At 40.1% G+C, this 18,572-nt stretch overlaps 1 protein-coding gene across 3 annotated transcripts in view; it reads left to right on the plus strand.

The window, feature by feature from the left end:
- Positions 1-18,572, plus strand: part of LOC132151808 (discoidin domain-containing receptor 2-like) — a 57,054-nt gene that overhangs the window by 24,419 nt on the left and 14,063 nt on the right. For all 3 annotated transcript variants that reach the window (XM_059560184.1, XM_059560187.1, XM_059560185.1), the window contains exons 2-7: positions 2,188-2,295; positions 14,382-14,484; positions 14,774-15,005; positions 15,770-15,917; positions 17,327-17,429; positions 18,191-18,374. In XM_059560184.1, the coding sequence (XP_059416167.1) occupies positions 2,190-2,295; positions 14,382-14,484; positions 14,774-15,005; positions 15,770-15,917; positions 17,327-17,429; positions 18,191-18,374 (876 nt within the window). In that variant the 5' untranslated portion in view covers positions 2,188-2,189. The remainder of the gene's footprint in view (positions 1-2,187; positions 2,296-14,381; positions 14,485-14,773; positions 15,006-15,769; positions 15,918-17,326; positions 17,430-18,190; positions 18,375-18,572) is intronic.

Below are 18,572 nucleotides of genomic sequence, written 5' to 3' on the forward strand. Positions count from 1 at the left end.
CGGTGTCCTCATATGATGACATGTATGAAATCAATGTCATGTTTTAATTTGGAACCCCATAACATTTTCCTCAGATGTTGATTTATGACACACAATTTAAAAATTAGACATTTTTAAACGATAATTTCAAAATATCATATTTCCATAAGAGTGTCACTAAATTAATTTCAGACGTTTTTGATGACCAAGGAGAGGGAGTGGTCATGGTGAAACATCCAATCATTTTGTATCTCTGAAAAGCCCTGAATGTGCTCTGTATAGGGCATCCAGACTTGTGGCAAAACTGTGGCATGTACTATAGTCTCAGAGAAATTCACAAAAATATAATGTCCTCATATGAGGCCGCAGAGTCTTAAGAGGTTAAAACAAACACTCTATCTATATTCCTTCCTTAGATATAACCAAAATAGTTTCGGTGTGTTGTGATGTCACTCTCTCCACCCCAGTTTGTCTAAATCACACAAAACTGGGGTCATTCATTTGTGCTCGATGTGTGCTGATTTGTGCCATTTATAATGAACATCATATATATTTCCCCTTCTTGGAAATAACAAAAATAATTTTGGGCAGTGATGTCAACAATTGACTTTGAGCTGTAAAAAGAAACCCTCGAACTATGACCGCTTCTTAAATATAATGAAAACAAAACATTTTTACCAACAGTGGGACTTAAATATGCCATGGAGGGATATATAAAATATATTAAAATAAATATGTAAAAATACAGATCGCAATGTAAACGGGAGAATTATGTTATGGTTGTCACAAGCGCAATGACCCAGGTCAAAACCATTCATGTACTGCAGAGTAAAATTAAATCCTCTCAGGATATCTGGAATTAGTGTTACAAGTACACTAGGGCTGACTTGACACATGTTTTTTTTTTATTTAATTTTTTAGTTAATTTTTTTGCATAAACACCATGAAACCGATGTGAGCTTGTGCTTTAGTTAGTCATCATATGAAAATAAATCTATTTTTTAAAGCATAAGTAAAGATTACTGAAACATACTGATTTAAAATGCCCCCAAATATTTTTTTTTAATTAATAGTTTAAGTATGTTAATTAATAGTCATGAATCTTTGCTCTCTGTAAATGCACTAAAATGTATTTAAAGAGAGTAAACTGTTATTTCATTAATATTATATAATCGAAAATATACTTTTGAGATTTAAAATACACATTCGATACAATAAAGTGCACTTCATATTCACAAAGCTAGTCTACCTACTGTGTTTTGACCTAATATTTATTAGAAATATTTTGATTATACATCACATTCTATCCTTTTTTATAACATAGTTTAAAGTTTCTGCATAACATATCAGTGTAAATGTGAATCCTACAATGTGCTGGCTAGTTTTATTGTGTGTCTGTGTTTGCTCAAAAGTGTAAAAATGTGCAAAGCAGACTTTCATAAAGACTCTGTTCATGGTCAGTAGTTGAATTAAACCCAGAAAGCATGTATTTTCTCTTTGAACTCAGAGACTTTAAGTTTTTTAACTCTAGCCGCAATGCCTCATGAAGTCTTCCCAACAGCTTTTGCAGTTCTCACGTCAGTATAACGAATATATGAAAGTTTCATTATGCTCTGCAGGCAATTATTTCATCTTTACTGACCACATTAAAACCATCACCTCAAAATAACAACAACCTGTTTTCCTATTAAACTTGTGTCATGGCTTAGTGCCTTTCCATAATGGGAGAATAAAAACTGAATGAAAGGATAAAGACGAACATTTGAAATGTAGTTCTCATGATAACAGATTTGCAGAACATTACATTTAGATGAGATTATTAGCGTTTTAGACACATTTTTAAGGGGTGTGTAGTAGATGTTATTTGGGCAGTGGTCTTGTTGTTCCAAACTTGAATAATTTACTTTCTTGTGTGGGACACAAAAGAAGATATTTTGAAGAATCGTTTTGTCCATACAATGAAGTTAATTGAGTCCAAAACATTATTGTGTCCTATTGGCTTTCCCTGAATGAAAAAAAAAAACACAAGACATTCTTCAAAATATTTTATTTTGTTTTTAAAGAAAAATGGTATACAGATTTGGGAACATCATGAATAAATACTGACTCTCTATTTAAGCCTGAGTTGAAACTTGCTCAAGGGTTGTAGGGGTATCATTGATTCCTCTTTTACTTAAGTTTTATTATAGAGTGTTTCTCAATCTCCAGGAATGAACGTCCCGTCTCCGCCTGAGATGAAGCAGCTTTGGAAGATGCTCTTTCCGCTCCTTATCCTGCTTTACCTATCGGGAGCTGTCAAATCTCAAGTAAATCCAGGTATATGCATATATATATATTTTTGTTGTTTTTGTTTATTTATTTTTTTAACTGTATAAAAAGTTGATTAAATACTCAAGCTATAACTAAATTTGGTCATTTAGCTAATAATGTTCTCTAAAGCAACTAGGGGTTTAATGGCTTACTCAACAGCACAATAACGATAGTTTATGGGCTTATGGGTCTTTAACTGCTAGTCCACAATATTATATTGATTGCACAGCTACAGTGGTGTTGACATTGGTGACATAAGTTTGCTCAAAAATTCTTGTTTGAAAATTGATGAGACAAGTCATGGAAATCAGTTATTGTGTTTTCACTAACAGCATGTGGTCACAATCTCCTATTTTATTGTCCATTTACTTTAGTTTTTTTCTAAAGGTCAGAATGCTGCAAGTTGCATTATTACTTTTTGACTAGATTTGAAACTGGCAGCCTTGTAGTTGTGATCAAGCTTGAGGTCTGAATAAGCTCTGGAAGATGCCCAGATTCCATTCTGGTTCTCATGGCTACTTCTCTTTTATCTGTCTTTCAACTTTAGCTTTTTCTCTCTAGCATGGGTGGTTGGTTTGTGGGGAGGAAAGTGTGATGTCAATGTGAGGTTCAATTATATTTTACAAGGAAACCAGAAACCAGCTCATGGTGAGCAGGCATACAGTAGAGACTAAAGCATAAGTCTGGAAATCTGCTAATACCACCATGGCTAGAGGCAGATCTTCTGGGATCCCCCAGGATGAAAACCACACTGTGCTCTTTTACTATATTGGGCTGTTTTCCTTTATGAAGCAGATGAATTTGATTACCCAAGGTGACATTGCTTCCTTCCACTGATCATGTGTCAGTTTGCCCTGCCATATTTTAACAAATTAAGGCTTTGCCTGAAAATAAAAGGCTAAGATTCAAATTGAAAACTCAAATGTTTGTATGTGCAATTAAGGTTTAGGAGCATGCCAATGTAATATGACAAGGAATGCATAATATTCTTTAATGGTTTCTTTTATAGCCATGTTGTGCTTTAAAGAATTAGAGAGGAGGACACCAGTCCATCCATATTGTTTAATTGTGACTTTGCTCGGTCAAACTACAAAGCAATGTTTGGCTTGTTTCAGAGTAAACATGGAATATGTAAAATGCTTTGTTAAACATCCCTGTGTGGTTTATGTAAAGGGAGTCTGAATTGCTTAAAAGCATTTAGATGGCTTGTGGTACAAGCAAAAATAACATAATTATACTCAGCCGTTCTGCTGCTGAAATTTCTTTATTATTACTTCCCGGTCTGAAAGTATCACAGAGAACTGTGTATCAAAAATCAAAAGTAAGAAATTAAATTTTGCATTAGGAAAATTAAGCCAATTATTACTACCATTCTGATTTTGATTTGTGATATTATTTCCATGACACTTAAAAAAAATGTCTCATTCTCATATATAAGTAAATTATGTATTTAGAGGATCATCAAGAATATTTATGTCAAAATAATTACCACGACATGGTTATCATTCATTACCATCTGGTAATGAGAAATTTGTGCTTAACACACACAACTCAAAATATTCTTGGAATATTTATTTATTTAAAAATACATTATGTGTAACACAGGGAACAATGAATGCAGGAGACATGGAGGATCTAGGTGCAAGGAGTTTATTGAAAGTCCAAACGAAACAATGGAGCACAGAAAGGCACACAAAACCAACTGCAAACACTGACTGATAGAGTACATGGAAAACACAAGGGCTATTTATACTAGGGATGTCCCGATCAGGATTTTTTGTCCTCGAGTCCGAGTCTGAGTCATTTGATTTTGAGTATCTGCCGATACCGAGTCCCGATCCGATACTTCTATAATACATAAAGAAGAGCGAAAAAACAGATCCACGATGTTCAATAAATTACATTTTGAAATATATTCAAATATAAAACAGCTATTTTAAATAGGCTAGTAAAAATATTTAAAAATCTTACTGTTTTGCTGTACTTTGGATCATACTATGTCAATCAGCACTGCATTGTTCATACTTTATTTATCACCTGCTGGAGATTACTTGAAGAACAATTTATTGTCGTGATCGTATATTAATGTCTTCGTGTTTGCATAAGTTTCTGTTTTCCTGTGAGCACCACAGCATAGCTGGACGCTTTTTTCCATATTAGGAATATCCTGATATCAGCGCGAGAGCGCGCTCCGGCTTCGAGTATGAATGAAACACACACTGCATGAGAGTTTAGCGCTCTGTGATGTTCATCTCGCTGTATCCTGGGTCCGAAGGAAATATCAGGTCATGCGCAAACTATCATGTCTCTTTGAGTTTGAATCTATATTTATTCACACCAGCTCTTGAAAACAAAGTGATGTCATGCCGCACGCGTTGCTGTTTCTGTGTGGAGTCAAAAGGGTCTAACTCTGTGCCACCGCATAACAAAAGATGTGTTAAAAATTAATGAGAATATATATATATATCCGACTCCTGATCGGGAGGTAACGTCCGATTCCGATCGAGTCTGAAACCACGCGATCGGGCCCGATTTCCGATCACGTGATTGGATCTGGACATCCCTAATTTATACACAGGAGAACAACTGGCTAACAAGCAACAGGTGAGACTGATTAATTGCCATGACAACTAACAAGGGTTACCAAGACAACAAACAAGGCACAAGGCAAAAGGCAAAGGCCAAAGCCACTAGAAGGCAAGCCTGCAACCTTTAGCCAAAAGTGTTATGGCTAATGCTAACGCTTTCAGTTTGCCAGACCTTAAGTTGTTGTTTTTTTTCTTTCTTGTTTTTCTTTTTTCTAACGTCTCGTTTAGACACTGTCTGCCCCTTCTCTTCCAGGCTAGCCCGTACCACCCCTTCTGCCCCTTGGCTATCTGATGTTCTCTGTGAGCATCGTTCAAAACTCAGAGCTGCAAAAAGAGAATGGGGCAAATCACAAAATCCTACTGACCTTAATATGTATCGATCACTCCTCTCTTCATTCTCTGCTAATGTCTCCAATACTTAAAGGACATACTATCACAAAAAAAAATTACAATTCGCCTAAAACATTTTCCTCCCTCCTTTGCCCCCCCCCCCATCAACTCAAACAGCTGACGACTTTGCCACATTCTTCATTAATAAAATTACAAACCTCAGTGTACAATTTGCCACACCACAAACTGTCAAACACACCTTACTAACAAGCATACACTCATTTCCATCCTTCCCTTCACTCTCCGAGGCAGAAGTCTCTAAAATCATCCTTTACTATCATTATTATAATACTTATAATATTATAGTCCATTTGATCCTATTCCATCTCATCTCCTTCAAGCCATTTCTCCAGCATGTGTACCTGCATTCACTCACATTTACATTTACATTTATCTGACTCTTTTATCCAAAGCAACTTACAATTGCTATATATGTCAGAGGTTGCACGCCTCTGGAGCAACTAGGGGTTAAGTGTCTTGCTCAGGGACACACTGGCGTTTCACAGTGGATTCGAACCCGGGTCTCTCACACCACAGGCATGCGACTTATCCACTGCACTAACACCACCCCACTCACATAGTTAATACATCCCTTAATACTGGTGTTTTTTCCTCAACATTTAAACAGGATTGTATAACCCCACTTCCTAATACACCCACTCTTACCCCAACTTGTTTAGAGAACTACAGACCAGTTTCCCTTCAACCTTTCATTGCAAAAGCACTTTAATGAGTTGTGTTCAACCAAGTCTCTGCCTTTCTTAAACAGAGCAACCTCCTGGACAGCAACCAGTCTGGCTTCAGAAGTGGATATTCGACTGAACCTGCCTTGCTTTCAGTTGTGGAAGCTCTAAGACTGGCAAGAGCGGCTTCCAAATCTTCTATACTTATTTTGCTGGATCTGTCTGCTACTTTTGATATGGTTGACCACCAGATTCTCCTGTCAACCCTATTGGAAAATGGCATCTCAGGAACCACACCCCAGTGGTTTGAGTCTTACCTATCAGATAGGTCCTTCAAGGTATCTTGGCGAGGTGAGGTGTCACAACATCTGGGGTGCCTCAGGGCTCAGTTCTTGGACCACTTCTTTTCTCAGTCTACATGGCATCACTAGGTTCTGTCATTCAGAAACATGGCTTTTCATACCACTGCTATGCTGATGACACTCAACTCTACCTTTCATTCCATCTTGATGATCTGACAATAGCTGCTCGCATCTCAGCATGTCTAACAGACATTTCTTGTTGGATGACAGACCATCACCACCAACTTTATCAAAATTTCACCATCCAGTTAGGCTCATCAACCATAACTCCTTCAAAAACAGCTAGAAACCTTGAAGTTGTGTTTGATGATCAGCTGAATTTCTCAGACCACATTGCTAAAACTGCCCAGTCCTGCAGATTTGCTTTATACAACATTAGGAAGATCAGGCCCTTTCTTTCAGAACATGCAACACAACTCCTTGTTCAAACTCCTGTTCTATATAGGCTGGACTATTGCAGTGCCCTCTTGGCAGGTCTTCCAGCCCCTTCTATCGAACCTCTACAATTAATCCAAAATGCTGCTGCAAGATTAATCTTTAATGAGACAAAAAGAATGCATGTCACACCTCTGTTCATATGTGTGTATATATATATATATATATATATATATATATATATATACACATTTTATATACAACATATATACAACATTTTTCCAGTCTTGGGGTCTTCTGCTGTTGCAGCCCATCCGCCTGAAGAGCATCAACAAGGCATTTTCGCCCACAGGACTGCCGCATACTGGATATTTTTCCTTTTCACACCATTTTTTGTAAACCCTAGAAATGGTTGTGCGTGAAAATCCCAGTAACTGAGCAGATTGTGAAATACTCAGACCGGCCCGTCTGGCACCAACAAATATGCTACGCTCGTTATATATATATATATATATATATATATATATATATATATATATATATATATATATATATATATAATTGCCGTAAAAGTGTCGCACAACTCTGAAATTCAATGACATCAAGGCTTTAAGGTGATTGGTTATTAAGGCACATGTGATCCAAGTTTTCGCTTTCTATAGTAATTAATACAGACCCTCTCATCTCCCTATATTAAGACAATCTCTGCAAAGGCAGTGAACACAGGGAACAATATGGACAAGGATCATTAATTAATAATTTCATTAATTCCTGTGCACTTTATATTGAACATACAGATTTATCATGACATGGTGGAAATAATTGACACAATATTCATTACCATCTGCCCATCTACATCTCAGCCCCCCCAACCAAACACCAAACTCCGCCCACTCCCCGCTTGGCTTTAGAGTTTGGATCAATACACTACAGTACTTTGAAACACTGCCTTAGCAGTGAAGGAGGTTAGAAAGGAAAGAACACCACGCTAAAGAAGTGGTGAAATGTAATGGGATAGAGTCCATCACTCAAACCTCATTGAACTGCATGTGAGCTCTGTGTGAGGATTTGACCTTGCTTTGAGTTTATTATTGAGTGTAGCAGGAGCGCAAGCATGATTGTTTACAATGGATTCAGCAATCAGACTGGAGTCTGTGGCTTATACGTATCAGACATATTGACAACAGGAAAGTATATTGAAACAGCTTCTTCTTCTTCTTGGGGTCACTTCATCTACAGCGATATCATTGACTTGATTGCAAATAAATGCACAGACACTATTTAAACTGAACAGAGATGACATCACTGAATTCAATGATGAACTGCATTTAACTGTCATCTTGCATTATTGACACACTGTTTTGCTAATGAATGTTGTTCAGTTGCTTTGACGCAATGTATTTTGTTTAAAGCACTATATAAATAAAGGTGACTTGACTTGACTTCTTCTTGCTTCAGAGGCTCTGTGTTTTTCAACAAAAAAAAAATGTTGTTCAGTAGCTCACGAGTCACAGCAGCAGTCTTTCTCACATTTACATTTTTATCATTTTGGTATTCAAGTAATTGATGTTTAGTGTTATTAATGACAAAAGTTAATGACAGTGTTTCGGATAAATTATATAAATGGTCACTTTCCATGAAGGTGGTGAATTTCCATTCTTTCCAGGAAAGAGATGCTGTAACCTCTTTAAATATCAGTTTTGCTCCTTCATATTTCCGCTGGAAAAAAGCAGCATTTTTTTTCCTACTTCTGGAAAAGTGTGTTGCCGAACTCAGTAGTTATGAGATCTCCTCTGCCAACTTTTCTCTGTTTAAAATTCCCAAAGACTGTAGTTATACCATCCTACTCTTTTCTTTTTTTTCCACTTTTGAGTAAAAGACTCTTACTTTTTTCTACAGCAAGTGCCTCTTCTAGCAGTTTACATGTGTATTAGCATTAGTAGTATATCAGTATATACAGTACAGACCAAAAGTTTGGACACACCTTCTCATTCAAAGAGTGTTCTTTATTTTCATGACTATGAAAATTGTAGTCACACTGAAGGCATCAAGGGCTATTTGACCAAGAAGGAGAGTGATGGGGTGCTGCGCCAGATGACCTGGCCTCCACAGTCACCGGACCTGAACCCAATCGAGATGGTTTAGGGGTGAGCTGGACCGCAGACAGAAGGCAAAAGGCCAACAAGTGCTAAGCATCTCTCAGGGAACTCCTTCAAGACTGTTGGAAGACCATTTCAGGTGACTACCTCTTGAAGCTCATCAAGAGAATGCCAAGAGTGTGCAAAGCAGTAATCAAAGCAAAAGGTGGCTACTTTGAATAACCTAGAATATGACGTATTTTCAGTTGTTTCACACTTTTTTGTTATGTATATAATTCCATATATAATTCCACATGTGTTACTTCATAGTTTTGATGCCTTCAGTGTGAATCTACAATTTTCATAGTCATGAAAATAAAGAACACTCTTTGAATGAGAAGGTGTGTCCAAACCTTTGGTCTGTAATGTATGTGTGCTTGCAAGGTTTTGGACTTTGACATGGTGGAACAAATGTGCCATTCACAAGTTTTAAAGATGGAAAAAACTGGTTGCCAGGATGGGGAAATAAGCACCACTCGGACCAATTAACTATTGCAAAAGACCAGAGTGGCCCACGAGAAAGAGAGAGAGAGAGAGAGGAAAGATCAAAAGCCACAGTTTCTTCACACAACATGTATACAAGTATTTTTCCACCTTTCTAAAGTGAGAGATCTTTTTAGACTCATTAACTGAATGTTTACTCCATTTGATACTGAGGCTCTAACCATCTACTCTTGGAGAGTAGAAAAACATGGGGGATTCAGCTCGTTTTGGATTATATCAGATTGTCATTGCCAAAACCAAGCCTCCGAGGTTTCCCCCATCTTGACTTTAAAGCAAACATTTGGAAGAGAGACAGAAAGAAAAAAAAATGTAAAGAGACAAAAAGTCCTTCACCACTATTCTTGCTATTGCAGGAAGGATTCTGTTGAAATGGAGGGGCCACATGGAATAGAAGTTTCCTTGTATACACTTTGTTTTTTACATATTCGGATATTCTGTATTAATCGTCAATCTGTAATATTAAATAGTATTTATAAAATTCAGGTGCTAACAATTATAACATTTTAGTAACCATCTGTATTTTTCATGCAGACATATAATAAAAAAAAATTAAATGTGTCAGGACTCGGGTATGATCTGTTCTTTTTTCTTCCTTTTTTTACTTTGTTTATTTTTTATATTTTTTTTCAGTTTCTACTCATTTTTCTACACTTGTATTCATTTTGTTTCCATTTTTCTCTCTCTTTGACTTTTAATATATTTTCTCTGGTTTTTCTTCCCTTCGCTCTAGCGCCAGCTGATCTCGCTCAGCAATCTAGGCTGCGGCTTGTCTGACGCACCTGTTCCCTCTAACTCGTTACTCACCCTATTTATTCTGCTTGATTTTCACTCCTCCATGTCAGTGTGTTCTGTGATGTTGTGGCATATGGCTTCGGTTCTGTCCTGTTCCTCCTTTCTGGTCAGTACGCTCGTTGGTTTGTCTGCCCGGTTGGTGTAACGTGTGCTTTGTCCTCAGAGGATTTCGGACTGCTCTTCTGGTTCTCGACCTGGACTGTTTCTGACCTTGATACTACCGCCGTTCTCAGCCCTGTTAGGATGTTCCTTCTGTTAATAAAGTTACCATTTTCAGCCTCATCCGCTCTTGGGTCCTTATCTGTCCTGACACCACACACTGACCAAGAATGGACCCAGCGGAAGGCTCAACTTGGCAGTCGGCTTTGGAGCATCAGGGAGCGATGTTGGGCCGTCACGAGATGGAGCTGTCTTCCACCCGTCACTCTGTGGACGCCTTGTCGGCTCAGATCGCGGATTTGGTGGGTCGACTCGATCGTCTCACTCGAGAGGATTTCCCTTCACCGCCTCCCGGGCCTCTCCTGTCCGCTTTCTCCTCTGAGCCGAGAGTGAATAACCCCCCCTTGTATTCCGGTGAGCCTACTAGTTGTAAAGCTTTCCTTATTCAGAGCGAGGTGGTGTTTTCTCTACAAGCTCGTACCTACGCATCAGATGTCTCCAGGGTGGCGTATGTCATCTTCCTGCTCTCAGGTAGAGCACGTGATTGGGAAACTGCTGTATGGGGATCACAGGCAGGGTGCTATTCTGACTTTAGTTTTTTTAAGGAGGAGATGATTAAGACTTTTGATCAGTCTGTTTTTGGCAAGGAGGCGTCCCGACTGTTAGCGCGTCTTCAACAGGGCAGACATTCAGTGACAGATTACTCCTTGCAGTTCCGCACATTGGCCGCTACTTGTGGATGGAACACCGAGGCCCTTATCGCTCGTTTTTTAGAGGGTCTCAATGACTCAGTCAAAGATGAACTGTTTGCCCGCGAGGTTCCTGAATGGTTGGATGACGTGATCAGTTGGTCCCTCCGCATAGACGCCAGGAGAGAGCTACGCCGTTTAGTTCGAGCGTACAGGTCACGCACTCATCTATCTGTCTCTCTGTTCACTAAACACTCTTTGTTTAAGGCTTCAGCACTCGTTGATTCAGGAGCAGAGGTCAACTTCATTGATGAAGAATGGGCACGCGCTCGGGATATACCCATCCAATCCCTGCAGTCACCTATAGTCGCTCATGGACTCGATGGCCAGCCACTTATGCAGATCTCTCAGATCACTGATTCGGTGAGTGTTCTTACCTCAGGGAACCACCGGGAGGACCTCAGATTCCTAGTCTGTAAATCTCCGTCTGTCCCTTTGGTATTGGGTCATCCTTGGCTCGTTCGTCACGGGCCGAACATTAACTGGGCAGACAATTTAGTTTTTTCATGGAGTCAATATTGCCATACACATTGCCTTCTGTCTGCTCTCTCCCCGGTCTCTGTTTCTGTTTCCCTACAGGAGGAGGAGGCGGATCTTTCTCGAGTTCTTGCTTGTTACCATGATCTGCAGGCGGTCTTCAGCAGGTCCCGGGCTGTATCTCTTCCTCCCCACTGACCTTACGATTGTGCCATCGATCTCCTCCCTGGTACTTCTCCGCCTCGCGGACGGCTGTACTCTCTCTCTCCACGCCCGACGGCAAAGCGATGGAGAAGGGGGGAGTCGGGGTCCCCGCGGGGTGTCCCATGGGTCTGCTCTTCGTGCCCAAGTCAGTTCGCTCCGCCGTTCTCCAGTGGGGTCACTCCTCCAAAATCATGTGCCATCCAGGAGTGAGGAGTGAGGAGGTCGCTGACTGCCATCCGCCAGCGGTTTTGGTGGCCTGCCATGGCGGGGGATGTACGCCGGTTCGTGGGGGCGTGCCCGGTCTGTGCTCAAAATAAATCTTCTAATTCTCCTCCCGCTGGTCTGTTAATGCCGCTTCCCATCCCATCCCGCCCCTGGTCCCATATTGCCCTGGATTTTGAGGTTGGACTCCCTCCATCCAGTGGCAATACTGTAATTCTCACCGTAGTGGATCGCTTTTCCAAAGCGGTCCACTTCGTTCCCCTTCCTAAACTCCCCTCGGCTAAAGAAACGGCCTGGGTGGTCATTGATCACGTCTTCCGGATTCACGGCCTTCCGAAGGACGTGGTTTCTGACAGGGGGCCCCAGTTCGTTTCGCATTTTTGGAGAGAGTCCTGCCGACAGATTGGAGCCTCCGCGAGTCTGTCGTCAGGCTTTCATCCACAGACCAATGGCCAGACCGAGCGTGCCAACCAGGATCTCGGTCGGATGCTCCGCTGCCTGGCATCCCATAAACCCTCCTCCTGGAGTGATCAACTAACGTGGGCAGAATATGCTCACAACTCGTTACCGGTGTCATCTACACGTATGTCCCTGTTCATGTGTAGTCTGGGTTATCAGCCGCCTCTGTTTTCTTCCCAGGGCTCCGAGGCAGCTGTCCCCTCAGTTCAGGCTTTTGTTCAGCGTTGTCGCCGCACCTGGAGGAGGGCCAGGGAGGCGCTTATCCGAGCTAGGGGATGCGTCAAGACTGCTTCAGACCGCCACCGTAGGTTGACGCCTCATTATGTCTGTGGACAACGTGTGTGGCTCTCCACCAAGGATTTGCCACTGAGGGTCCCATCACGAAAGTTGGCACCTAAGTTCGTTGGGCCATACCGTATTTCCAAGGTCGTCAACCCGGTGACGGTCTGTCTCCGGTTGCCCAATTCTCTTCGTCGTGTGCACCCTGTCTTCCATGTGTCCAAAGTTAAACCTGTCTTGCGTTCTCCCCATTCCCCTACTGTCTCTACCCCTGTCGCCCCCCCAACTGTTATGGTTGACGGTTCTCCTGCGTATAGGGTTAGGAGAATCTTAGACTCCAGATGTCGTGGGCGGGGACACCAGTACCTAGTGGACTGGGAGGGGTACGGTCCAGAGGAGAGATGTTGGGTTCCAGCTCGGGACGTCCTGGACCGCTTGCTCATCGACTAGTTTCACCAACGTGGCCCTTCTTCCTCGGGGGCGCCGGGAGGCGCTCCTGGGGGAGGGGGTACTGTCAGGACTCTGTCCTTTTTTCTTCCTTTTTTTTACTTTGTTTATTTTTTATATTTTTTTCGTTTCTACTCATTTTTCTACACTTGTATTCGTTTTGTTTCCATTTTTTCTCTCTCTTTGACTTTTAATTTATTTTCTCTGGTTTGTCTTCCCTTCGCTCTAGCGCCAGCTGATCTCACTCAGCAACCTAGGCTGCGGCTTGTCTGACGCACCTGTTCCCTCTATCTCGTTACTCACCCTATTTATTCTGCTTGGTTTTCACTCCTCCTTGTCAGTGTTTTCTGTGATGTTTTGGCATATGGCTTCGGTTCTGTCCTGTTCCTCCTTTCTGGTCAGTACGCTCGTTGGTTTGTCTGCCCGGTTGGTGTAACGTGTGCTTTGTCCTCAGAGGATTTCGGACTGCTCTTCTGGTTCCTGACCTGGACTGTTTCTGACCTTGATACTGCCCGCCGTTTTCAGCCCTGTCTGCACCTTGCTTGACCCCTTTTCTGTTCGACCATTCTCCTGCCTACCGTTTTGGATTTGTTGCTCCTCCTCTCCTGGCGCTCAGCCTCCGACCTGCCCGCTGTGCAGTTGGAAGTTAAGACTGAGTTTTTTCCAGAGTTGGGTTTTTTGTTTTTTTGGATGTTAGGACGTTCCTTCTGTTAATAAAGTTACCATTTTCAGCCTCATCTGCTCTTGGATCCTTATCTGTCCTGACAAAATTTTACTATTAAGTATTGCAAGCATGTTTATAAGTTGTTTAGAGTTGTTTGTTATATCTACAAGACAGGTAAAGTTACAGTGTTATCAGCAAATAAAAGTTGGTAGTCATATAAGTACTAACAACTTATTTTATTTTAATTAACAACTGTTTTTTTTTTTTTTTCGGGGGGTTTTAAGGGCAAATCGTGGCCTAGTGGTTAGAGAGTTTGATTCCTAACCCTAGGATTGTGGGTTTAAATCTCAGGCCAGCAATACCATGACTTAGGTGCCCTTGAGCAAGGCACTGAACCTCCAACTGCTCCCTGGGCGCTGCAGCATAAATGGATGCCCACTGCTCCGGGTGTGTGTTCACGGTGTGTGTGTGTTCACTGCTGTGTGTGTGCACTTTGGATGGGTTAAATGCAAAGCACAAATTCTGAGTATGGGTCATCATACTTGGCTGTATGTCACTTCACTTCACTTTACTTTACTTTTATTTCACTTTACTTTAAAGGTGTGTGTAGGTCCCCATTGGGAATGTCCAGAGGCCAGATCTTAGATGAAGATATTTCAGCGTCCAGTCAGTGGTCTGATTCCACAGCAGCAAAATATGGCAGGTATGAGCACACACACACACACACGTTTAACAACATACCAATTGTTCAGCTGATGTAATGTATTTCCAAAAAAAAAAAAACTTTAAGTAGACAAAAAGTCCATAAAACAGTTTTAAAAGCTGTAAGTTGTGAAAATTACAGCATTGTTTTCGTCCATGTTAAATTCAATAGCCTATCCTGACTAAGGTCTGTAGTGCAGCCCACAAGCAAGAGACCCAGAGCGATTGCTATAAATGAAATGGGTGTTTGCATATGTTTTATTCTGTTCTGAACTTTCTTTGTGTCTCAGACTGGACTGTGAGGAAGGAGATGGTGCGTGGTGTCCTGAAATAGGAGGAGAACCTGAGAATATAAATGAGTTCCTGCAGATAGACCTTCGTTCTCTGCACTTCATCACTCTGGTGGGCACTCAAGGACGTCACGCGGGGGGCATTGGGAATGAATTTGCCCAGACATACAAGATCAAATACAGCCGTGATGGCAGCCGCTGGATCTCCTGGCGCAACAGGCAGGGCAAAGAGGTACACTCTACAACATAGGTGTCTGTGCTGTCATAGGGAACTCAATATCTTGCTGCACGTCATCTTATTAAATTATTAAATTATTGTTTTATTTTGGCATGCAAAACATTTTTGCAAGGTGAATAGTTGCAAATTATTCTAGATAACACAACTTAAAAACTCATAAGCCAAATTTTAATGTTATGTTGCTAAAATGATCAGTAGTTAATTTAATGTAACAGTTACACACTACCTGGTCACAAAAGTATGTGGACACTTCTCAACGTGTTTGACTATTTCACCTACACTCATTACTAACAGGTGCATAAAATCAAGTGTACACACATGCAGTCTCTGTAGACAAAACTTTTTTAGGATGGGATGTAGCTTTCCTGTTTCAGCATGAGGCCCTCTGTGCACAGTGAAATCCAGAATAAATGGTTAACTGAATCTGGTGTGCAGATCTGAACTAAATTAAACATTTCTGGGATTAATTAGAACACCAACTGCAAACAAGACCCCATCATCTAACATCTGTGCCTGACTTTACTGACACTTATGTGTCTGAAAGAGAGCAAATCCCAGCAAAGCTTTCCCAAAATAGTTCCAGATTTGCAACTGTTAGAGAGGACTAAATGCACATAATTTTGAAATGTAGTGCTAACTGTTCAAAATGCACAAGTGAGTTTGTTTGCAGTTTAGGTGTCCACATACTTTTGGTACATGTGAAAATCTAAATTTAATTTTGTTTGTTTTAACTAAAGTTTGTTATTTCTGTTGTGAAGGTGATCGAGGCAAACAGGAATGCCTATGATATAGTGTTGAAGGACTTAGAGCCTCCCATTATTGCACGTTTCGTCCGCTTCATGCCCGTCATTGATCACTCCATGAATGTTTGTATGCGTGTGGAACTGTACGGCTGTGAGTGGCTGGGTAAGTCTGGTAACTGTAGGGTTGCCTTAGACTAAAGATTTTTTTCTAGTCGATTAGTAATCAACTTGCCACAGCAAACCGGCAGAAGTAATGATTATGAATGCATCAGGGAAAAAACAGAAAGAAGACTGCCTTAATATTATAATACATTAGTGTTTCCTGTATTTTCGGCTGCAGTGGTGAAATCAACGACACCAACTCGTCATCTCCAAAGCGGACATGCATGTTTCATACGGATTACATAATCTTTTCAATTTAAACTAGTTCATTTGAAAGTAGACATTTCGCTTTCTATAGATATATTTTTCATGTCCGTGAGGCAAGCACAGAGTTTCAGTGCTCAAGTTCACAGAGACCAAGACGGCAGAATTCGCACCGTTTGCTTTCATTATTTTACAAAAGCACAAGTTTTGTTGTTATTGTTAGTGCCCAATTAAAAGTAAATAGCACACACTTTTATAGGTTAATATTAAAGTGAGCGGCCATGTAATGTAGTTACTACTTACATGTTTCAGATGATAAACCTCATTTGAGGTTGATAAATGAAATGAACATTTAGATGTCCAATGTACTGTAATTGCCATAATAATCTGTCCGTCACTGACTACGCAGTCTCGCATTGCCAGACCTTCAGGTCTGGAATCCATGGCACCTTTCATTGGCCAAGACCCGCCCATGAAGCCATTTAACTGACATGTCAAACAACCAATCACAGATCGTTTCATTCATCGTCACGTTTCGAGGTGTGAAAATGTTGCCACAATAACAAGTAAAACTGTCGGACCTGTGGATTTTTTCTTTCTTTCTGAGACTAATAACATTTTGATCAACTAAGCCTCTTCTCTTCGACTAACAGTTAGTTGACTATTAGGAGACAGCCCTTGAAAACAGAAATCTGGGTGGTGCAACATGAATTTTTTTTATTTGACATATTATTAATTTTTAAATCAACATTCTGATATAATATTCATCATATATCAGATCAGATCACAATTGTGGGAACTTTAGTTGTCAATTATCAGAATGTAAACCAATTTATATTTGCATAAAATTTACATTATTTTATAGTATATGTATTAATACATGTTTTTATTTTTCACTTTTAATTATTTAATATTTTGCTTACAGGGTTATATACCCAGACTAGTTAAATGACAAACAAATCACAAAATGTCTCACAACATTTTCATTTTAGCTACTATGTTTAATTATATTAAGGGGACATAATTGCTGTGATATGTTAAATGCTATTATGGAGTGTGTAAATGCAGATGAGATTTTTATTTTTATTTTTTATCATCCTTCAGTGGGAAGATTCAGAATTATCATAGCACAGGACCTCCTCTAACAGTTCAGTTATTAAAAAATTCAACAACAACAAAAAACAATTCTACTGTGTCTGTTTCTAGATGGCTTGGTCTCATATAATTCTCCACTTGGCCAGAAGATGACCCTCAATGGACAGTATATTTATCTCAATGACTCCGTGTATGATGGAGCCATGAGTAACAGGTCAGTACACTTTTCATAAGCTTGAGAATAAATAAGGAAGATACAGAGTACACCAATACACCATTCCAAGTTTGAGTGTGTAGTTAAAGATTATGACTGATTCAGAGTTAGTATTGTTTGAACTGTCCAGTTTACCTGATGCCTGGCAAATGGAAGAATTGACCCCAGATCAGTTTTACAAAACAAACAGACTAACTAGACAGTCTGTTATTGCCTTGCTTCTATGACAGCAGGCGCCAGGAGGGGAAAGTCACAGTGGTTTCACAATGTTCACAGGAGAACTTGACTCATTGCTTCCTGAATAATACCTTCCATGACACAGTGCAAAGTGTGTTTGCTTTCTTGACAGAGCTGGCAGAAAACCGCTAAAGTGAAAATCCACACATTCATAGTCATTAAACTATCACAAGAGAGACCAGTGTCATTGCTGGGAAAAATTAAGATAAATGCTTATATAGTGCCGCCATCTAGAGGTCATTTGGTATAAACATCACAAAGTAGTCAGGCTGTAAAATAATGCACTGTGAGAGACTTGATAAAACCAATCAATCATTTTTTTTCATGTTGTATTTTATTTATGCGTTATTAATAATGTATCCTTTCTAAATAAAAGTATTAATTTCTTATAAAGAATATTTTGCTGTCCCCAAACTTTTGAAGTTTTATATATATATATATATATATATATATATATATATATATATATATATATATATATATACATACAAAAATATACATTTTGGCTCTCTTTTCCCCTGTAGTATGACAGAAGGACTTGGACAACTGACGGATGGCATGTGTGGCCTCGATGACTTCACACACAGTCACGTCTACAGTGTATGGCCTGGTTATGACTATGTTGGCTGGACCAACGAGAGCTTTCCCAACGGTTATGTTGAGATCATGTTTGAGTTTGACCGCACCCGAAATTTCACCACCATGAAGGTAGACATGTCTGTCAAGTCCTACACCACTAACTCTCCTCTTCAATCATATTACCTTTCTAAGAAAGCAAGTTTACGGGTGTGTTGTTAAAAGTGCAGTCTAAATGCTGGAACTACATGATTAAGTGTTTAAAATAAGTTTGGTCATTTAAAGGTTTAAATGACCAAACTCTCCCGAATTCACGCCCATCATAATGCT

The sequence above is a fragment of the Carassius carassius genome, chromosome 10 (assembly GCF_963082965.1).
Source record: "Carassius carassius chromosome 10, fCarCar2.1, whole genome shotgun sequence".
Lineage (NCBI taxonomy): Eukaryota > Metazoa > Chordata > Actinopteri > Cypriniformes > Cyprinidae > Carassius > Carassius carassius.